Source organism: Cnephaeus nilssonii (assembly GCF_951640355.1).
Source record: "Cnephaeus nilssonii genome assembly, chromosome: 17".
Classification (NCBI taxonomy): domain Eukaryota; kingdom Metazoa; phylum Chordata; class Mammalia; order Chiroptera; family Vespertilionidae; genus Cnephaeus; species Cnephaeus nilssonii.
This window is the reverse complement of record NC_137088.1, coordinates 34,427,362-34,448,802: the sequence shown is the minus strand read 5'-3', so window position 1 is coordinate 34,448,802 and position 21,441 is coordinate 34,427,362. Positions and strand designations below refer to the sequence as shown.

Here is a 21,441-nt window from a genome sequence, read left to right as displayed (position 1 = left end):
GAGTACTCACTTTTTCTGTTCTCTTTACCTGTTTTCTGATCTCTTTACCTGTTTTCCCAAGCTGCTAACCTCATTTAACCAACCAGGTTAGCAGAGTTTCCAGCTTTGCATTGGCATAAAGAGTACACACTGCAGTAGTTGCCAAGAGTAAAGACTATATCTGTAGTGGCCCAAACTAGGCATCTTCAGATAGTAGCTGCTTTCCAAACCCCTTCTCCTCTGTGAACTCGAGAAGGACCAAAGGCCAGTGAGGTTAGCCTATCTTTTATTGGACCCCCTGCATCAGAATAATGATGCTCTTTCCGCCCTTTAAAACAGTTGGTTGTCTTAGGCCAATCTAATATATTATTTTAGGGGCTACACAATTACCCTGAAAGCAAATGGAGAAAAAAATAGAGCTAATTGTTCAAGTAGGATTTTAGCATACATTGACTGTACTTTCCTGACAAGTGAGTGCTAATCGTGGGGAAAGGAGTGCTTTTTTTAGACTTTGTGAGGTTGACAGTGCACTCTCTGCAGGGTACATTATTCCTAAGACAAACCGCTTCTTACTAGTTATGCAGATCTGGGCGCTCAGAGCTCTCAATTTCCTTTTTTGAAAAGCCCCACCTTTTAAAATGTCAGCACCAAACCTCAACTATGGCAAACACCCACGTATGTATTTTAGGTAACTGTATCCTGAAAAGAGGTGATTTTCTGAGGCTGTTTCTCATGCATCCTAGGGCCAACCTAGGGAAGCTGGGCATGGCCCTTTAGAGGCCCCCTGTTGTGGTAGAAGGCACATAGGCCCTGAGACTTGACCCTGTGAGCCTGCAAATCCACAGGCCTCTCTTCCTTCACGGATTCTCTCCAGGCCTCTTCCCCTGCCTCAGAGCCCCCTTAGCCCCCAGCAGACCTGATCTCCAGACAATTGATACTGTCCAGTTGAGAAGTAATTAACCAGTAACATTTGTACTCCTTATCTGCCCTAGGCAAACACCTGGGGACAAAGCCAATGGGAGATGCCCTAAGTTCAGGCAACAGAACATGAATAGAATCAGAAAACTGATGTGAATAGTACTTTCTGTGTGTGGTGATGGGGAGGAGGGCACAAAGGGGCTATTCTAGACTCTAAATCATTTTGTCTGTTTAAGTTTAGGGGACTATGCTCAGCCTCACTCTGGGGCATGTGGCATTCTCCCTATTATCTAAATAGAGATTGTGAGTTAGAATATTTGAAATTGTGCAACCAGGTTGTAGAGTCACTATATTGAAGTAGTCACACATATATCAAACACACACGGAGAGAGAGAGAGAGAGAAAGAGAGAGAGAGAGAGAGAGAGAGAGAGAGAGAGAGAGAGAGAGAGAAAGAAACCTTATCATAAGTTTGCCACACTTCAGAGTTTGTGTACAGTACTGCAAAGAGTCCGGAAAGAGTTGTTTAGCTAGAGAACAAATATGCGTTAGTGGGCAGGACAGGAAACGTTGAAGGCCATAGTCCTTGACACTGTCCCAGTACCCGCCAGAGGCACCTGTGGAGCAGCCTGTGAGCACTCCTCCCGGACACCTGGGACTGCCCCTCAGTCAGCTCTGTAGGGATGGGCTCACACTTGCATCCTGATCGCCTGCTTCAGCCAAACAAGCCCTTCCTTGCTCCAGCTTTCAGCAGCCTGATGTAATGCTGGCAGCAGGAAGTTCTAATTCAGAGTGTTTTTGTTTGTTGTGCTTCCTCAGGATTTCCTTGGATCTGGAGACCCCAAAGAAACAAAGATGCTAATCACCAAACAGGCTGACTGGGCTAGAAACATCAATGAGCCCAAAGCCGCTGTGGAGATGTACATCTCAGCTGGAGAGCATGTCAAGGCCATAGAGATCAGCGGTGACCATGGCTGGATTGACATGTAGGTTTTCAGTCCCTGCCCCAAGAAGCATTTGGCAGCATGTTGTATCTTGTTAGCTCTTGGTTTTGACTGACAAGGAAAAAAAATAGTGTTTCTCTAAAGATTTAATCCGAATGTGATAGTGATTAGGTTTTTGAGACACAGAGATTGGATGAGGCATTTTCTGTCTTTGAGGAGCTTAGCAGATTTCTGGGGGAAAGAATAGAAGGGAGTGAGGAGGAGGAGACACCCCAGCATTGGAGTTGCCCTTCCCTGAGCTTTCCCTACGAGCCAGGCGCTGTAATACCTTGCAGACATTTGGTTCTCGCTGACACCCTAAGCGTGGGTGTTTCCATGCCCCTCTTCCAAATTAGGAAACCGAGGCTCAGGGACAAAATAACTGGGAAATTGTGGAGCTGAGCTTCATTCAAACTTATTTGGCTGACTTCAATGCCCATAATACCTATAATGGTAGGATCTGAAAACGAGAAGAAAACTTGCTAGCATATCAGGGGAGGAGACATGAATTCTCATAGGAGGAACCATGGATGTCTTCTCCTAGGAGTAGTCTTTGCATGAAGGATCTTGGACGAATTTCAAGAGGCAGAGATAGGAGGAAGGGGCAGGATGTGCAGGCCAGAAGCACAGCACAATGGGTTGGCTGTGATCAGAATAAAAGGTGTAGGAGCGGGAGAGTGAAGGACAGCTGGCTGTGGGCAGAAGGATCTGTGCTGGCCACTCTGGGAGGGCCTTGGGTGCCAGACTGAGGCATTTAGATTTGTCAGTAAGTAGTGAGGACCCCTGATCAGAACTGTGCTGTCAGGAGCCCACTCAGACAGTGGGTGTAGAGTGGAGGGAAAACCAGAGGAAGAGAGACCAGATAAGTGGTCACTGTAGTAGGCCAGGGAGAAATATGCTGGCTGAGGGAATGAATGAGAGGCATGGAGTAGGCAGAACTGACAAGACCCAACTGAATTAGGGGTGCTGGGGGTGGGGCCAGGCAAGGGAATTGTAGGCTGATTCTGAGATCTGGGACTGGTAGTCAGTAATGCCACTTGCCAAGGTAGAGAACAGAAGAGGAACAGGCTTGGGTGGGGCTGCTGGAAAGGGGATGGATTCAGTCTTGGGACTCTTAGAGCATCAGACCTCCAGGGGAAGGTCAGAAAAAGTGGGCCTCATTCTCATACACGTGCATGTGTGTACATACATGTGTATACTCATGTGTACATATATGTGCACACACTGCCATGGCTGTTAAGGGAAAGCAGGTGAGGGAGCAGTTTCTGAGGTCAGGTGAGTCTGAACTTTAAAAACTGTTGGTTGTTCTGGAAGCCACACTGTAGTTCATAGATAGAACCTGGGGAGGGAGAGGGTTTGGTAAATAACGAGATCATCCCTATGAATCCCACTATGTGGTTGACGTGTGTCCAAGAATAAAGTTTCTTGAAGAAAGAGGCACAGATTCCCCTCACCCCCCAAATTATTCTTTTTACAAAAGGGATGGTACAGGAGAGAGCCAGGCAGATTTAAGTCCCTCTCTCCCTCTAGTTTTTCATGTCACTTTCTTTTGCAACTGATATGTACCAGGGTTACCTTGAGGAGACTTAGATTATTTCAGGAAAGAGACATTCAGCATGTTCTGCCCTTTTCCAGGTCTGGCTGTAAAAGGTGCCTCTCCTCCGGGGACATTTGGTTTGACGGGTGGGGCTAGGGAGCTCTAAGGGGTTGCCTGTGCCACCTTTCCCTAAAATGTGTTGTTTCTCCCCTGAGCAGTGTTATTTTTAGATCCATTATTATTCTAAGCACAGATTGACAGGCCTCCCTGAGCTTGCCTGTCTCTGAAACAGGGATCTGTTACAGCAGCTTCCCCTTTCTTTCTCACAAAGAGCAAGCTGGGTAGGACCCATTTCCCCTGGGAAAGCTGGTTTTACCCTAAATCCTGGCCTGACCAGAGGGAACAAGCACATTTCATTCAGCCCCTACGTCTCCACAAGCAGTGGGAGAGCCAGTCACTACTGGGAAGAAGTGTTGAGCAAGTGGTCCCTGTGGCCCCTCACTAATGGATGGCACCCTGGCCAGGAAGAGAGGCACAGTCAAGATTTCCTGCAGACCTCTTTTCCAGAGCTCAGAGCAGGCCCCACACAAGCCTCTTCCTCTAGAGATTCTGTCACTGAAGAATTTTCATGCCTCTGCCTCTACTTTCCCATGAGAATTCTCAAAACAGTGGTGGGAAGAGCCCTTTGCCACTTCCTGGCTGCAGAGTTTTGGTCAGGTTGCTTCACCTTCCACCCTAGCCTTTAGTCTACCCATCTGTAAAATGGGAAAACAGTACCACCTCTTAGGGTGGTGGAGATTCAATGAGATCACACATGTGAAAACTCATGGCACTGTTCTTGATACAGTAGGTGATCAGTAGATGCTTGTTTCTCTTCCCCAGGTTCCTGCTGGATAGATTAGTAACTCCCATGAAAGGTTCATGATGGGGGGACAGGGGACGGGGGAGCAGTGTCCTTTAGCAGGCCACCTCTCCCTGTCACTGGGCACTGTTTCTGGGTGTGTATTCACTCATTTAATAACCCCCTCAAGCACCAGGGGCCGTGATACTATATTGAGCACTGGACATCAACATGAAGTGATATGGAGCCTGCCCTCAAGAAGATCCGCTTCCTTGCCTCAGGCTCCTTTCACAGGAGTCCATCTTCTCCCTGTGTGCTTGCCTCTCCAGGTTAATTGACATTGCCCGCAAGCTGGACAAGGCTGAGCGGGAGCCCCTGCTGATGTGCGCTCATTACTTCAAGAAGCTGGATAACCCTGGCTATGCTGCCGAGACCTACCTGAAGATTGGTGACCTGAAGTCCTTGGTTCAGCTTCACGTGGAGACCCAGCACTGGGATGAGGTGAGGGTGTCATATGCTTCATGGGTTCGGGGGTCCTGTCTGAGCCCTGGGCCACAGGGGACTTTTTGGGGTTTAGATGGAAAGCAGCTGCCCTCATTGTGAGAATGAACATTATTAGCCTGGCAGTCAGGAGACTTAACCTTGAATTCTCCAAGCCAGAGTATTTTGGCGGGCCTTTTGATACTAGCTTTCCATTGTTTGCTCATTTATTCATTCAGAGCATCTTTATGGACTGCTGGCTCTGTACCAGCCCTGTGATAGAGACTGGGCGTGTGAGAGTTAATGTGGCAGCCCCCATTGCCTGCCTTTGGTCTGAGCTGTCTCTGACCAGCACCACAGGCTGACACATGTCTGACATGGAGAGACACCTGTGTGGCATTTAAAACCTACTGGGTGGCAGAAAAGGTCACCCATGCTTTCCAGGTGCAGGTTGCCAGAGCCATTTCAGAGGTCAGTTCCTCCTCCTCCTTCTCGCCTACCTGGCCCCACTTAAAGACCTAGGCTCCTCTTGCATGAAAGGCAGGTGAGAAGAATTAGCCAGGTCAATAGGAAGATGACTGGGATGAGGATGCAGAAGCAGTGATGTGCTGCCCCCTCTGTATCTTGAACTCACCCTCTAGCTCACTGGCTACCTGTGTCCTGGATTGAAATTCACCCATGAAAGTATTAGAGATTGCACTCTTGGTCCTTACCCTACCCACCATGTTCTAGTTTACAGAGCCAGAGTGTAGGACTTTTCTGGGTATGAGTTGTCTCACTCCTGTCTGCCCTCTGAGTGGCTCCATTTGGTGAGGTGACATGGTCACTTATGAGAAAAGGTGGAGCCAGGGACAGAGGTAATAATGGCGTTTCAAGATAAGTTTATCAGGAGATTTCTCAGGCAGCATAAATTACAACATCTTGGAACGACTCAGTCCTGGCTGTGTATCAGGCAAACTTTCTCCCTGTTTCCACATACTTTCCCCTGTGACTCATTTCCAATTCTCCTGCCTGACAGGTGGTTCTGGGACTTAGATGAAGCAGTCACCAGGTCCCATACAGCACCAGTCCATCATCATCTTTGACAGCTAATACACAGGATGATGATAATGTCAATTCTGTTTCCTTAGGTGTCGCCTGCAATTAAAAGAAATCTGTTTACAGCAGTACAGGAGCCCACGCAAACCCTCAAAATAAAATGTTTCCGATTCTGTGCTGCTTCTGTGGTCCAGAAACAGACTGTTGTTATTGAATCCAGTCGCTTGCATATAGCTGTTAATTGCCTTTGTTTTCAAAGAGCTGATTTGTTTTTGCAGTTCTGGGGGTTGTGGGGGGAAAGCACTCTCCCCCTCTGAGTTGTCAAGCTGGCAAAATATGACATCCCTGATGGATTCAGCCAAGTACCATGTTTTCAAGGGGGCTGCAGGGCCTCTTTTATTACAAATGCATTGGTTCCTTCCTCCAGGCTTTTGCTCTGGGCGAGAAGCATCCTGAGTTTAAAGAAGACATCTACATGCCCTACGCTCAGTGGTTGGCAGAGAACGATCGTTTTGAGGAAGCCCAAAAAGGTAGGTGACACAGACTGGCACCTTGTAGAAGGAGCAAGAGAAGGCACTGCCCAGATACACATTTCAGGAAGGCTGCCAAGCCCCTCCCTTTGTAGACTACCAAGATGTACGACTTTATCTGGGCATGTGATGTGTTTAGTGATGAAAGACTGGGGAGCAGTGGAAAGAACATGGGCTCTGGAATCAGACACATCTGGGTCCATCACTCACCTGCCTTCGGACCTTACACAGGTCCTATCTCCCCTCTGAGCAAAGCACCATGCACTCAAATGTATCTTCCCATTTAATCCTCACAAGCCCTATGATGTAGGTGCCGTTTTGTAGATGAGAAAACTGAGGTTGGAAGTGGTACAGGGATTTTGCCTGAAGTGTCACAGCAAGGAAGTGACAGAGAAAGAATTCAAGCCAGGTTGGGGCGAGGACAAAATGAGAGGATTCGCACAGTGTCTGGCACAGTCTCACCTGACACTTTCCCCTGCCATGGATAGAAATGGGTTCTATTTCTGGCTCAGATAAATGGGGTATCCTCAGCTTCTCAGCATTTCCACAGGTAAAGTGGTCTGCATACTAGGTATGGCAGTATCTGAAATAGAAGTGAAAGAGAGTATAGAACTTTAATTGGTAGTAATAATTTAAAAATATGGTTTCCTTCTATGTCAGGCACTGGCTGGGCATGTAACTACATAACTTTGAATCTCGGCAGCAGCCCTGCAGAGACACAGAAACTAGCTGTGCCCTGCAAAGTCACAAAGCCAGAGAGTGACACAGCCCGAATTGGACTAGATCTGGCTGGCTGACTGGGGAACCCGATTCTTCTGCTAGGTTTTGCTGCCTCTTCGGGAAGTCTTCTAATTGAAGTTGGGTGTGTCATATTCCATAGCATCTCATTTACACGTCTATATGGTTGCCACCTCCGGACACGTTTTGGAACAAATGTCTCCCTGTTGAATCTCCTCAGCTTGGTAAAGCCCCCTTTGAAAGACAGCGTCTTCTCTACTGTGTCAGCTTTTCCAGAGAACCCAGTTGTTAAAGTATCTGCATGTTTGGGCAAAACATATCAACCTATCCATCTGTCTGTGTCTGCCCTTCCAAGAATCCATCGCCATAGTAACTTGGTACTCAGATGAGAGATTGCAGATGAGAATGGAACAAAGGCCAGACCTTTTCCTTCTCTAAAGCTGAGGATTTGGATAATCTGAGAGCCCATATGTGGGCAAGTGTCACAACTAGAAGTGCTTCCCTGGCAGCCCCCAACATCCCAAGGTTCTGGCACACAGTATGTACAAGAGATTTCTCTTAAATAGAATAGGAACAATTTAGAGATTTTTTTTGGCTTATTTTCACAAATGTTTGGTTGATAGAACCAAGCCAAAATTTTTTCAAGGTTGACATCAAAAAGCACTCAGTTGAAGACTGACCGAGGACTTGAGTTGCGCTTGGTTCTGTGACCTTGGCATGCTGCTTTACCTCCACCTTGCAGAGCCCATTAAAAAAAGTCTTCATAAGTCTGTTGTGATGACCCAGTGAAGTAATCAGCAACAAAAGCGCTTTTTAAACCACCAAACCCATTCAAGTGTCAGGTTCTGTTAGTGTCACCTCAGAAATCACAAGGCTTTCCCCTGGAGTGGGATAGGGGCAAAACCTCACTGATGAAGAACAGTTTTATCTTTAAACTTTGCCCTGCAATTTGGTCCCTCAAGTTTTTCTTGCTGCCATGCTTTTACAAAGTTGGTTGCCTTTTCCCAGCCAAAAGGGAGCATATCTCACTGTAGTTTTTTTCAAGATATAGCCTAGGTTATTTATAGCCTTCGGCCTGAGAGGCGCATCCCAGCAACGAAGTGCTGCAGATGCTCTGATGAATGTCCTACTTCTCAGCAGCCCCTTGCAAACCCTGCAAAATTCCCTCCAATGCCCTGAATTGTATGTGTTTTTGTGCCCCTCCAGCGTTCCACAAGGCCGGGCGGCAGGGGGAAGCGGTCAGAGTGTTGGAGCAGCTCTCAAACAACGCTGTGGTAGAAAACAGATTTAATGATGCTGCCTATTATTACTGGATGCTGTCCATGCAGTGCCTCAATATAGCTCAAGGTAAGTAAACAACAGCCAGGCCGCTTGTTTTCCCCAGCCCCGCTCTGGCACCAAGATAAACATCGAAAGAGCTGGGACGTTTTAATTAAAGCCTTGGGCTTGTTTATTGGGTGTATTGTCCGTAACCCTGCCTTGCAGTGCCCTAATCTGATGTGTCATCTTTTTCCAGTTTGCCCATAAGCTTAAAGATGGTATGAGGACCATCCTGGGGTTACAGATGGGGGGGGGGGGTCCATACCCTGTGTTGCTAATTCAGAACATGTCTCTCCCCAGCTACCTGGGAGCCCATAACTGGACCTGGGTGAGCTCCAGTTTTAAAAATGTTTTTAATTAAATGAAAAGATGAAGAAGAGATCACTTTACAATAACACACTCCAGATCCTCACTCATCCCAAGCAGAAAAATAGTTTCAATGTTGCTTTCATTCACAAGACTTCCCACTGAGGGAGTTCTTTACTAGACCGAGGCCAGTATTCAGGAATGGGAAAAACACTGGAATTGGAGGCAGCTAGGTGACTCCTAACCAGTCACAATTCCTTCCTCAGCTATATGTCCTGTCTCTAGCAAGGGGGTAATCCTGCCCTTCCTTCCTAAGGCTGCTGTGAGCCTCACAGAAGCCATGGTTACAGTTTGATAACTGTCAAGCCGGGGTGTAGGTTGGTATTTTTCTGTTCTGGCCAGTGGTCTGTGATTTTAATAAGGAACAGCACAGTGGAAAGAGGCTTGAGGTGAGCATGAATAAAATTGGCCCTTGCCCACCCTCCCTGCCAGGCTCCTCTGGTATGTCTGAGGGCCAGTGATCACACTCTTGCCCTAGCTGGTGCTCTTTCAGTGGAATGACCTGAGAGAGTATAGTGTGGGCTCTGGGAGAACCTGCGAGAAATACCCACAGACTTTCCGTGGCCATGTGCTCTGCCACACTGAGACAGCGCTCTGCCCTGCCTTGGGATGGCCCCAGCTTCTAAGCAGAGCACCTTTTCCATTCATTGCACCTCTTTGCCACTCTTCCCGGCGTAGTCCTGGTGTTGGGGGAGAACTGGCAACTGGCAACAGTGCCATTGCCTAGCTCTTCCTTCTAAACTGGTTTGACACGCCTTCTCCTTCTTCCCCTTCTCCCCTCCCACTGCACACCGAAGATCCTGCCCAGAAGGACACGATGCTCAGCAAGTTTCACCACTTCCAACACTTGGCTGAGCTGTACCACTGCTACCATGCCATTCACCGGTACACGGTAAGATGGCCCGGAAATGGGTGCCTAAGCTAGGGGCACTGCCTACTGAGATAGGGGCACTGGACTTGTCTTAAGTAAACCCACTGGGCAGGGTGACCTGCTGAGAAATCCTGCTCTTCTCCTGAGAAACAAAGTGTGGAACTTTGATTTTCTTTGATTGGCTGCTTGTTTGACATGTAGCAAGCTTCGGGCTTCTGAATTAGTCAGCCAGAGCTAAATTGGGCCTTTCTAGTTGCTTGCTTCAGGTTTGGATGACTCGGACAGACCCTAGGTTAGCCAGACAAAAGGCTGTCTAAAATGATGAGGGGTGAACAGTCCATGGGGCTCTCTCCTAGATGGGTGAAGGCCCAGTTCTAACAAAGGCCTGAGGTCCCTCCCTAGCTCTGCAACTGGCTTGCTATGTGACCTTGAGCAATTTACTTTCCCTCTATGGCCTTTAGTTTCCTTCTCTATAAAACATGAGGGTTGCCAGGCCGGCATGGCTCAGTGGTTGAGCGTCGACCTATGAACCAGGAGGTCACAGTTCAATTCCTGGTAAGGGCATATGCCTGGGTTGTGGGCTCCATTCCCAGTGTGGAACGTACAGGAGGCAGCCAATCAATGATTCTCTCTCATCATTGATGTTTCTATCTCTCTCTTCCTCTCCCTTCCTCTCTGAAATCAGGGAAGTGGCTTCTTTCCAGGTGAGCACCTGAGACGAGGGGCTCTGAGAGGACTGCGAGGGCAGACGAGGTCCCTTGAGACCACTGCCCCTGGTGTGGGAGGAGATGAGATGCAGGCTTGACAGCTGGCTCAGGCAGAGCCTATATCAGAAGAGTCTTTCTTGCCAGACTTTCCCCAGAGGGAAATAATGTGTCAAGAGTTTAGCACAAAAGAGGGGCAAAGAGGTGCCCAGGTGGAAAGTAGACCCCAAACTCAACTTAGGCTCAAAAGTCAAGGCCCCAGCTCAGTATCAGTTTGCCTGAGTCACTTGGAGCCCAGCTCTTTCTTTTTGCTCTTCTTCTTCCTCTACACCTCGGGGCATGAGCATGGGGTGTGTCTTCTCCGTAGCAGCTGAGCCTGTGTGCAGGACATATGCACATCTGTGAGCTGTGGCAACTTCATACCAGCTGGGGACCTTGGCGTGCACTCCAGTTGAGGCTTCTTCATTAGGCCATTCCTTCATTCAATAAATTCCTACTGTGTGACAGGCCCTGTTCTGAGGCCTCGGGACATAGTGGTGAACAACACATTGTCCCTGCCTCTGAGGAGTTCATAGTCTAGTAACAAGAAGTTTTAGTAAAGTTCCCTCAAGGGATTTCCTCGAGAAGGTGAAGCCCAGAGGAGGGAGGTAAGTAAGGATGGGGCAAGTGCAGAGGAGGAGGAAGAGCATTCCTGGCAGAGGTCACAGCATGTACAAAGGCATGGAGGTAGGTGGTATTTTAAGGTTTGGCAGTCAGGTCCCAGCAGAGCAGCTCTGATGCAGAGCAGACTGGGAAGGGAAGCAGCACACCTTTCCTGGCATAATGGCTTCCTTCCCAGAGGAGAGGTGCTAATCCTGAGGAACTCCCCCAACCCCTGTTTTTTCTGGGACATTTCTTAGCTTCCACACCTAGTGCAGTGTAACCAGAGGCAGGCTTCTCCCTGGCTCTCACCCAGAAAAGGATGCAGTCTCAGGTTTTCTTGGGTTCTTGGAACTAACAGAGCCTATAGACATTTAAGTGAGAACTGGAGAGAGAATGCTGGGCTCTGAACTGAAGTGGTGTAAAGTGAGTCCTAGTGAATTTAGACCAATTAGGGCCTAAGTCCTGATGGCTCCATGATGAGAGTGGTCTAGCAAGACCTTTAAGGAAATGTCAGTTTATTGCCATTTAAGCGCTTGAGAGGGGAGGGATAACTGGCCTGAATTAGGCATTCTCATCTAAAGCAGTCTCAATTTGCACACACTGTGCCAGATTCCTTCAAAGTGGTATTCTTAACCTTTTATGGACCCTTTCTGATAGAAAATTCCCTCTGGTCTGCTGTTCTGAGCTTCTGGCAGCCCCTAGGTATTCAGTCAGTTAATGTGTGTTGAGTGCCTCATCTTTTAGGGCCTATGCCAGGTGCTGGGGCACAGGGATGAGCAGCTGAGGGGCTCCACCACATGTGCATATTTGGTGGGCAGTGAATGGGCAGGCCGCTGTTGGAGAGCAGAGAAGAGGTATGCGATTTTATGCTGTGGGTTAACTACTTCCCTGCAGGTTTATAGCATGGTCATGTCCTAAATTGCATAAATATCTTCTCTTTTCGAGCTAATTTGAGATAGCTTGAGCTCAGGGAAATAGAATCATTATGTACCCCAGAAGCAGTGCCACTCGGGAGACATGCTTGGGCTTTGGAATCAGATCTGGGTTTGAATCCCAGCTCTGCTCCTTTCTAGCCGGGTGACCTATGCAGATCATCTCCCTGGGCCTTGGTTTGCTTGTTAGTACAGTGAGGATGAATGAAAATACATCCCTCACAGGACTGTGTTAAAGACCATGTAAGACAGTAGCTATAAAATGCCCTGCACACAGTAGGTGCTCATTAAGCAGATCTGCTTATTTACTAAAGTATCTTAGAATTATTGGCATCTGCTTTTCAGCCTGGCCCAGCAGTGGCTCATTTGAGGAATTCAATCCCTGTTTACTTTTCTTACTGTAGGAGGAGCCGTTCAGTTCCCATCGTCCTGAAACCCTCTTCAACATCTCCAGGTTCCTGCTGCACAGCCTGACCAAGGACACCCCCTTGGGTGTCTCTAAAGTGTATCCTCTCTCTTACCCCCACCCTCTGTCCCACCCCTCTTGTCTAATGGCCCTGAGAAGTTCTTTCCAGAGCACTTTGCTGGCAGAAGCTTTCCTCTCTCCAGCAGCCCTCAGGGAAGGCAGAAAGCTTGCCCAGCCGCTGCTGTTTGCTGTAGAAGAGGCCCAGCCAGGGAAGCCGAGGGGCTAGTGCCAAGAGAAGATTAGTTGACAGGGTTCTCTGTGCTAGACCCAGCACTGAGTCTCCAGCCAGCACACTCTCCAGACCCTCCCGGAACCCACAAATGTGGGTGTGACTGCAATATAGGAAGCACCAGGCCTTTGGGTTTGGAATTTTAGACACTTCCCTAGGGAGGCCGGTGGATGGAGCACCTGCTGTGCCCCAAGCCCCTTGCCAGGCAGTAGGCAACAAAGCTGCCGTCTAGTGGGAGAGATGGAACCTGTCAGGGCCTGGTTCAGTGGGATGCATGCTGTTTCCAAGGGTGGAATGCAGCTGGGGTCTTGGCCAAGGAAGGCTGCCTGGAGGAGGTGATATCCATCCTACAGGCTGAGGTAACCAGGGACGACAGTAGAATAGATGTTCCAGGAGAGTATGTAGCACATGGAAAGGCCAGGTGGTGAAGTGGGCATGATGAGCCAGAGGAGCTGAAGCCTGCTGAAGCCCTAGGGAGCCAGGCTGGAGAGGCAGTGGCCTTGGGGCCTCCTCCCTCCTCTGGCTGGTGCAAGCCACAGGGAGGGCTATCAGCAGAGAAGAGGCAGAGGGCCTATGCTTCCAGAAACTACTAGGAAATGACTAAAATCTTTAAGGTCCAGAAAGTCATAAAGGACATAAATATCCCCTCCTGTTGGAAATCTCGCCATTCTCTCAGCCCCTTTCCAGCTCCAACAGGGCCTTCTTTCTGTAAAGAAAAAGCCCTCCCAGGAGAGGACTCAGAGGTGCTAATCAGGTGTTTCTAAAGGGTTCAAGGCCCAACATTTACGTTTCAGAAGAAACTCCCACAAATCAAGCCTTGCCTCAGTGACGGAAACCCCATGCAAATGCCTGGCCAAGGACACACCTGCTGGGGTCTGAGCACTTGCACCCATTCCAGCAACTCCATTCAAGTCAGCAGAGTTTGTTGAAGCCCTGCCCTGAGCTTCACCCTGTGCTGTCCATTGGGGACCTGGGAATATCTCCAGACAGTCCCAGACTTTGAGGAGTCACAGTGAAGACACAGACAAGGAAACTTACGCCATATAACTGCTGGAGTGGAAGGAGCCACACTTGGGGTGTGGGGAGCAGGAACGTCACGGGTAGGAGAGTGGGGAGGAGGCATGGGACTGGCTGGGGAAGTGGGTTAAGGTGTTCACAGGTGGTCTAGGGAAGAAGGTCAGGCTGGGTCTGAGTTTATCCAACATTTGAGCTAACCTGAGATTGAACACAGTCTTGTCAGCCTCAGTCTGAGGAGCTCAGAGGAAGGCCACAGAGAGCAAGGGAGGCTGCCACTCAGAAATCACCCTGGCCCTTGGGGAGGGTAGGCAGAGAGAAGTGTGCTGCACCCAGTGGCCTCTGTAAGCTGGACCTGAGGGCAGCTCCCCAGGCAGTCTGGGACCAGGTTCTACATGGCAGGACTGGAGTAGGAGGGCTTGGCTGACAGGCTGGCAAGGTGGGGAGAGCCATTTTGTCCTGGTCAGGGTACAAGATGAGCCAAAGCAGGCCCAGAGAACCTAAGCAAGGTTAAAATAATGGAAACTGCACTGTCTTTATCTCTGAAAAAAATCTCTGGGCCTTGATATCCGAGAAATACACTTACATCCCATAAAAGAACAAAGTACTCCTCGAGCTCCTGCTGGTGCCCTCCTGGCACCAGCATGAGCTGTGTTCTGGCACTGGGCTCATTCTGAGGGTAGGCGGTGCCAACTCTCAGGCCCCAGTGTAGGCTTTGTTGTCCTTAACCCTGTAATTGACAGGAGAACACTCTTCACTCTGGCCAAGCAAAGCAGGGCCCTGGGTGCCTACAAACTGGCCCGGCACGCCTATGACCAGCTGCGGAGCCTATATGTCCCTGCCAGGTTCCAGAAGTCCATTGAGCTGGACAGCCTGACCATCCGCTCCAAACCCTTCCATGACAACGAGGTGAGGGCACAGCCCCCTCAGGCTCCTTCTCTTTTGCAGCATCTTTGGACATCTTCTGACGCATGCGCTCAGGTGTTTGTGTCCCTTCCCCTGCCTAAGCCCTGGCTTGTCAACTCCTGCTCTTTCCTCTCTGTCCCTCTGTTCTCCACTCAGCCCTTTGTGCTCCAGTTGCAACCCTCAGCTCCCCTGAATCCACAGCCCTGCCCCATCTTCTTCCTAGCCCTCTCAAGGTTCCATTTCTGCTGTGGCCCTCCTCTGTCTCTAGCCTCCCTCCACACCTCCATGACCAGGTGGCTTTGCCTTCACCTCGTCCTAGGAGCCCAAGTCCTAGCCCGCCTTCCTTCTGGAACCAGGTTATTGCTCTTCAGTAAATCCACCCCAGGTCTATGCCCAGCCCTCTTTCCTCCAACCCAGCTAACTACTGTCTCTTTCACAATCCCCTCTTTAAGCTCATAGTAGAGACTGGCATCAGATAGACATGGCTTCAGATCCAAGCCCCACCATTTCCTAGCTATGTCTCAATCTTTCTAAGCCTGGGTTTCCTTCTCTATCAAATAGGGGCACACATAATAGCTTTCCCATAGTGGCTGTAAGGGTGAAAGAGCCAGTGTGGGTGATGTGCTTAGCACAGTACCTGGAGCATAGTAAGTGGCCGGTGAATGTGGCCATGGTTATTGGCATTCCTGCCGGGAGAACAGAGCTGCTGAGTCCTGCCTGTGAAGGAGGTGTCCAGGCCCCAAATGACGAGGCCTCCAGTGTCTCTGTAGGCTCTTACTCTGCTTCACATAGCACAGAGCCCCAGGCCCAGGGCCCCCACCCACCCAGGTGGCCTTTCCTCTTAGCAGCTAGGCCCAGTCTGTGGTGCTTGTTTTTTTTGCAGGAGCTGGTGCCCTTGTGCTACCGCTGTTCTACCAACAACCCGTTGCTAAACAACCTGGGCAATGTTTGCATCAATTGCCGCCAGCCCTTCGTCTTCTCTGCCTCTTCCTATGGTGAGTCTGGCACATGTGGAAGGGGTACCAGTGAATGGCTGGGCTCAGTCCACTTTTTGTTGGTCACATGTGTCCTGATTTGTAAATTGGGGACAGTGTGACAGCCACCCTGCCTGACACTTAGAGTCATTCAGGGTTCCCAGAGACAGGATGCACAGTGCTGCGCAAACCTGAAGCACCCATTCCTCAGCACCTTGTGTGAGGCTTTACGTAACATAAAAGCCCCAGGAATAGAGGCTGCTGGTCGGGCATTTGGTCTTGGAGGCTGAGATGGACTCTCAAGTCCCAGTTCCTTCTATGTTGACAGAGGATCAGAAGCCCCTTCCCAGTAGCTGGGCAGAGGCCTTGCCTCTTCCCTCAGAGAGGAGCCCATCCAGCTATTGGGGGGAAGAAGGAGGGACTAAAGGCCCAGTTCTTATCCCCATACACACAGACACCCCCCCCCCCCCCACCACCACCACACCACACCCCTGCTCCCGGACATTGGGCAGGCAGGAGGAGTGTCCCTGCTGCTCAGCTTGTCTACTTGATTTCAGAGAAGCCTGCTGCTGGGTGAGGAAGAAACTGTGGTCCTCCCACCTCTCTCATGCTGCCTGGTGAGAGTATCCAGCCCCCAGCTTTCCACAGGTGCCATCCCCCAGCTCCTCCCCGTGCCCTGTGTCTTCCAGAGGTGCTGCACCTGGTCGAGTTCTACCTAGAGGAGGGGATCACTGATGAAGAAGCCGTCTCCCTCATTGACCTGGAGGCACCAAGACACAAGCGTGAGAACAAATGGCAGGAGATCACGGGCAACAGTATCCTAGGCATCGGGCTTGACCCCTGTGTGTGCCAGCTGAGCTCAGGGCCTGGGTGTGAGGAGAAGGCAAGAGGGCCTTGGAGGACGGCTGGGCCAGGTAGGACAAGGACGTGGCAGGCAATTGCTGAGTGAGTGGAGAGGCCCACACGGAGGTATGAACAGGCCTCACCTGGGGCCTGTGTTTCTACAAGCTTCCAGGTAATGCTAATGCCACTGGGCCATGAACCACATTTTGAAAAGCAGAAGACAGAGGAGAGCTCAAGAAGGGAGACAGAAACTATGTTCACACACCAGTCCTCTGCACATATACATCTGCTTAGGCTGGATTATTGCTGCTGTGTGAGGCCACATCCTGTACCTGACTCAGCACCAGCAGCCTCCAGTCTGGGGGTCCTTTTGCGTGCGAGTCCCGCTGCCCTGGCCTCACATCAGCTCCTCCTGGCAGAGGTGGCAGCTCCCTGGGGACCTTCAGCCTAATCTGTCCAGCCTCAGGATCTGCAGGAGCTCTCACCCCCTTCTCCATGAAACATGACCTTCAAGGCCATCTCAGAAATATGGCCTGCAAACCACCCGGCTACTGCTGAATGTTTCTCCAAGAAATGCCAGTTCGCTGGCCCATCATTTCTACAGCCACACACAGCAGGCCCTCAGGCCTCTGTTCACATGGTGCTGCTGGCTGGCAGGCCCACGTGAGCCATGGCATGGTCCCTGTGGGGCAGCAGAGCCCTTTTCCTCCTTTCCCACCTGAGCATGTTTCCTACATTTCTCCATCTGGAAACCTGTCTCGCCAACCCTGCCGCTCTTCCCCAGAGCTGTAGGGAGACACGTGAGGCCTGGATGGAGCTCCTGTGAGTCTCAGCATGTTGGGTGGAGGGTGGGACCTGTTTCCTATTCGGCCTCAGGTTCTATCCTTGACCAGACTCCTCCAGATTCCCAGACTCTGAGACTGGACGAGACCATGAATTCCATGGGAGATGATGACCCATTCACGGCAAAGCTGAGTTTTGAGGTGAGGGTGCCTCTGTGAGTGATAGGCTGTTGAGGCCAGCAAAGCCTATTGGGAGGGTGGTCTTAGGTCTCTTCTGTATACATTCCTTGGTGTGAGGGAGAACTACTTCCTGGCAGGGCTGCCAGGGAGGGGGAGGTGGTGGGCTTTCTGTCAGTAGAGATGGCCAACAGGGGCTACATGACCTGGCAGGGTTCTGTCAAGGTACTTGGCAGGGGAAATCTCTGGGGTCCTTCCTGGCCACTCCCAAAGATTCTGGGATCATGGCCCACATAAATGTGTTACTGTGACCGAGGGCACCAGTGCCCCCTGCTTCCTGCCTGCCCTGCAGCAAGGTGGCTCGGAGTTCGTGCCCGTGGTAGTGAATCGGTCGGTGCTGCGTTCCATGAGTCGTCGGGAAGTCCTTATCAAGCGCTGGCCCCCGCCCCTGCAGTGGCAATACTTCCGCTCATTTCTACCTGACGCCTCCATCACCATGTGTCCCTCCTGCTTCCAGGTACTATGCCCACTGCCTGCAGCTCATGTGTGGTGTCCAGTTTCTTCTTTCTATTGCTTTTCCATTTCCCAAATTTCCCCTTGGGGAGGCCGGGCATCTGGGAGGAGTGTAAGTGATCTCTGAGCAACCAAGGCCTAGTTGGGAGAAGAGACTCAGCTGTCCTCCCTCCTTTGGGTTGCATCCAGTGTGCTGTCAGGAACAATCATGCCCTGACCCTGGGCTGTCTGCATGTACCCTTAATCCGGGAGGGCCGGGAAAGTGTGATTCACCTTTGAACTTCATTTAGAAAAAATGGGGCCACAGACCCTTACCCCTTCTTCCCAGTCCTTGGACAAAGGTGTTCTAGATCTGGTGTTCTAACCTGATGCACTGCCAAGCCACTTCCCATGGAAGGGCAACAGTCTTTGCCAGGCTCGGGGCTGATGCACACCTAGAGCGGCTGCCCAGAGTCACGGCCGTCTCTCCTCAGATGTTCCACTCGGAGGACTATGAGCTGCTGGTACTTCAGCACACCCACTGCCCCTACTGCCGGAGACATATTGACGACCCCAGCCCGTGACCTGCACCCTGGGGACCACCCATTCCCTTTGGGCCACCTTGTAGTTGGCAGTAGAAAGAAGAAAGAGGTAAATTGTTAGAATGTGTGTTCTGCCCAGATGAAGTTTATATTTTAGGGAGGGGCCTTGTGTAACCACGGAATTCCTATTTATGGCATTTCATACCTTGTAAATAGCACCAGGAGATGGATAAGAGAATGTACATATATTTTCTAAAAAAAAATCTGTTACTTTCAGCACAGTTCTGAGTTGTTCATGGCAGCCTGCTGGAGTCCAGAGATCTGTCAGACCATTAACATGTACACTTTGCAAACAGATTGCCTCAATAATTACAAATAAAGGGGCTACTTATTTTCATCAGTGTCTGCATTTTAGCAAATCTTCATATTGTCTGCAATTTAATTTCCTTATGCAAAAGTGCACCTGTTTCTAATTTGATCCAAGAGGAACATTATATTTGTGTTCTTTTAAAATTTAATCTAATCGAAATGGCAATATGGTAGTGAGTAGGGGAACAGGGTTTATTTATTCATATATTTTGGTTTAATGGGGCTCCATCTTGACAAGAAAATAAGATACCTGGCTCCAAAGAAGATGGCAAAGAGGGCCCTCCCTGGAGGTTATACTTCCCAGCTGGGGCCAGGCCCCCTCCACCACCTTTCCCCCAGCCCCACATGGGCTCCAACCCAACCTGAGGCTTTTCCCTTCCCTCCATCCAGGTCCTAAAGCGAGTGGGTTCCACTTGAGATCCCACTAAGGTCCCTTCCCCTGAGCATCAACAATGTCCGATTTATAGCTCAAGGGCATGGGTGGGTAGCAGATGGGAAGCCGGGGAGGGAGAGCTGATACTTACAGGGGACTATTTCTGTGCCAGGCGTGTTTCATATGTTGTCTCAGTTCTCACAGCATCTCTGTGAGGAAGGGTTATGATTTCCATTACACAGCCACGGGGATGGGTGGAGGTGCTGGGGCCCACGGAGCTCACCCCGCCCTGATGGGAAGTCCTTGAGCTGTCCATCCTGGAGGCCCCACTCCCTTCACCTTCCACTCTGCCTACCCAGGAGAGAGTGAGCAAGCACATCCTGTAAAGTCCTGACAGCAGGAGAAAGGGAACATGTTGAAAAACACCCTCTTGATTAGATATTGATACAGAGCACAACACTGGTCCCCATTGGAGGGATGAAGAGGGGAGCAGCTGCAGAGGCCAGCAAGGGGTGAGTGCAGGAGCTGGACCCCTGCCCCACCCTTCCTCCCTGCCTCCCTCTGCATCTCTCTTTGGAGATAATGGAGGAAAATGAAGAAAAGGAGCCAGACAATTGTGCCAACAGAACTCCTCCGTTGAGTGTGTAATTACTTATGATCATGCATGCTCTCTCTCACTAAACATTTATTAATGCATTAGGATTTCCATTAGCGCATTACTTGAACTGAAATCATTTGCATATAGCTGGGGAAAAGAGGGGAGAGGAAGAAAACAGCCTCAACCACCCAACAGGCAGGTGTCAATCACAGTGTCAGATCAGATGGTCCATGGCTGAAGGGAGTGGGAGGGGGCCCAGACTGAGACTTTAGCATGCATCCTCTCAGCTGAATAACACGTGTCTGCCGTGCCAGGTCCTGCTGCCACGAAGCTGAGCTTTGGAGGCCTGAGTCTGAGAAATAATCACTGTAACTCCCATTAAATCAAGTGCTTACTGAGTGTCAGTCCCTGTGCTAAGCACTTTCCACGCATCATCTTACTTAATCCTTACTAACCTCTAAGGATTCTCCTCTTACTGATGACGAAACTGAGGTTCAGTAATGTTTTCTTTCACTTAAGGAATATTTATTGAGCCAAGACAGCATTCACACCCAGCCTTTACATGTAAGCACTCTGTTTTAACTGCTCTCCTTTCCCAACCTGGAGGGGTCTTGACCAGGTCCAATTTTCTCTCCAAGGCTCAGTTTCCTGATGTGTACAAAAGCGCCCCCTCCAGCTCTGACACTGAGGTTCAGGCCTCATCTCCATCGTTGACCCTGACAACCCCTCACATACTAAGATGAGAGAGGCCTCACAGGGTTCCTGAGGTGCCCATTTCATGAAGAGGAGACAGGCCTGGAGGGGGAGGAGTGTCTGCCAGAGGCTGCACAGCTTGGAAGAGGTTGAGCTTACGACTTTGTCTTGACCGCTTGTCTCCAGTCCTCAACATTGTTCCCATATTCTCTCTTTTTTTAAAAAAAATATATCTTCATTGATATCAGAGAGGACGGGAGAGGGAAAGAGAAACATCAATAATGAGGGAGAATCATTGATTGGCTGCCTCCTGTACGTCCCCTACTGGGGATCAAGCCTGCAACCCAGGCATGTGCCCTTGACCTGAATCGAACCTGGGACCCTTCAGTCCGCAGGCTGACACTCTCTCTACTGAGCCAAACCAGCTAGGGCCCCATATTGAAAGGAGAAAGTGGGGAAGGGGGGCAACGGGTGGCCCAGAAAGAGCCTCAGGCCAGACTTTAAGTGGACCTGGCTCTAGCCCGGCCTCAACCAGCTGGGTGTCTCCATCTATCCCCAGCAATGCTACCAAAGCCAGGAGCCTCTTGTGACTCTCAAATAGGTGGACAGGTGCCCCTTCTCCAAGGTTGCTGCCAACTGCAAATACCAGGTGACCTCCTACTTGTGCCAGCCCTGCCCTTGGAACAAGTAGGAGGCTACCACTGGGTGAGGGGCTCACCCTGGGCCAGGCTGTTATCCTAGTACTCCTGATATTCCTCCACCCAGACTCCAGAACATCTTCCTAAAATGGGAACCTGATGACACCCCTCCCCTGCTTGCAATTATCAGTGCCCCCTGCTGCCAGCCAGCTAGCACCCAACTCCTAGTCTTCCCTTCCCCTGCCACGTATCCTGGGGCCTAAGCATCTTCACACCAGCCGGCCCTTACCTCCCTTGGCCTTGGCTGTCTAGGTTGGGGGGTCTCTTGGGCTCCCTCCTGGTCCACATCTTGCTACTCTGAGCCCCCACTTGAGGCTGAGAACAAATTCCCACCTCTCATGGTTATTAGTTTTTGCCTTGTTTGCTGCCGCCTGAGACCAGGAGCTCCCTGAGGGCAGGGACCATGTG

At 50.3% G+C, this 21,441-nt stretch overlaps 1 protein-coding gene across 5 annotated transcripts in view; it reads left to right on the top strand.

Moving 5' to 3' along the window:
• IFT122 (intraflagellar transport 122) overlaps positions 1-21,441 on the top strand; it is an 82,287-nt gene that overhangs the window by 54,276 nt on the left and 6,570 nt on the right. For 2 of the 5 annotated variants that reach the window (XR_013814873.1, XR_013814874.1), the window contains exons 19-30: positions 1,715-1,881; positions 4,586-4,757; positions 6,202-6,304; positions 8,249-8,389; positions 9,526-9,620; positions 12,282-12,382; positions 14,330-14,495; positions 15,376-15,487; positions 16,156-16,281; positions 17,213-17,292; positions 17,621-17,785; positions 18,255-18,411. Coding sequence is in view for 2 of the 5 variants with exons in the window: in XM_079795374.1 (XP_079651500.1) it covers positions 1,715-1,881; positions 4,586-4,757; positions 6,202-6,304; positions 8,249-8,389; positions 9,526-9,620; positions 12,282-12,382; positions 14,330-14,495; positions 15,376-15,487; positions 16,156-16,281; positions 17,213-17,292; positions 17,621-17,785; positions 18,255-18,344 (1,518 nt within the window). In the remaining 3 variants the exon portion in view is untranslated. Of the gene's footprint in view, positions 1-1,714; positions 1,882-4,585; positions 4,758-6,201; positions 6,305-8,248; positions 8,390-9,525; positions 9,621-12,281; positions 12,383-14,329; positions 14,496-15,375; positions 15,488-16,155; positions 16,282-17,212; positions 17,293-17,620; positions 17,786-18,254; positions 18,691-21,441 lie in introns of those variants that run through there. The other 3 variants (XM_079795374.1, XM_079795373.1, XR_013814875.1) reach the window with 2 other exon arrangements.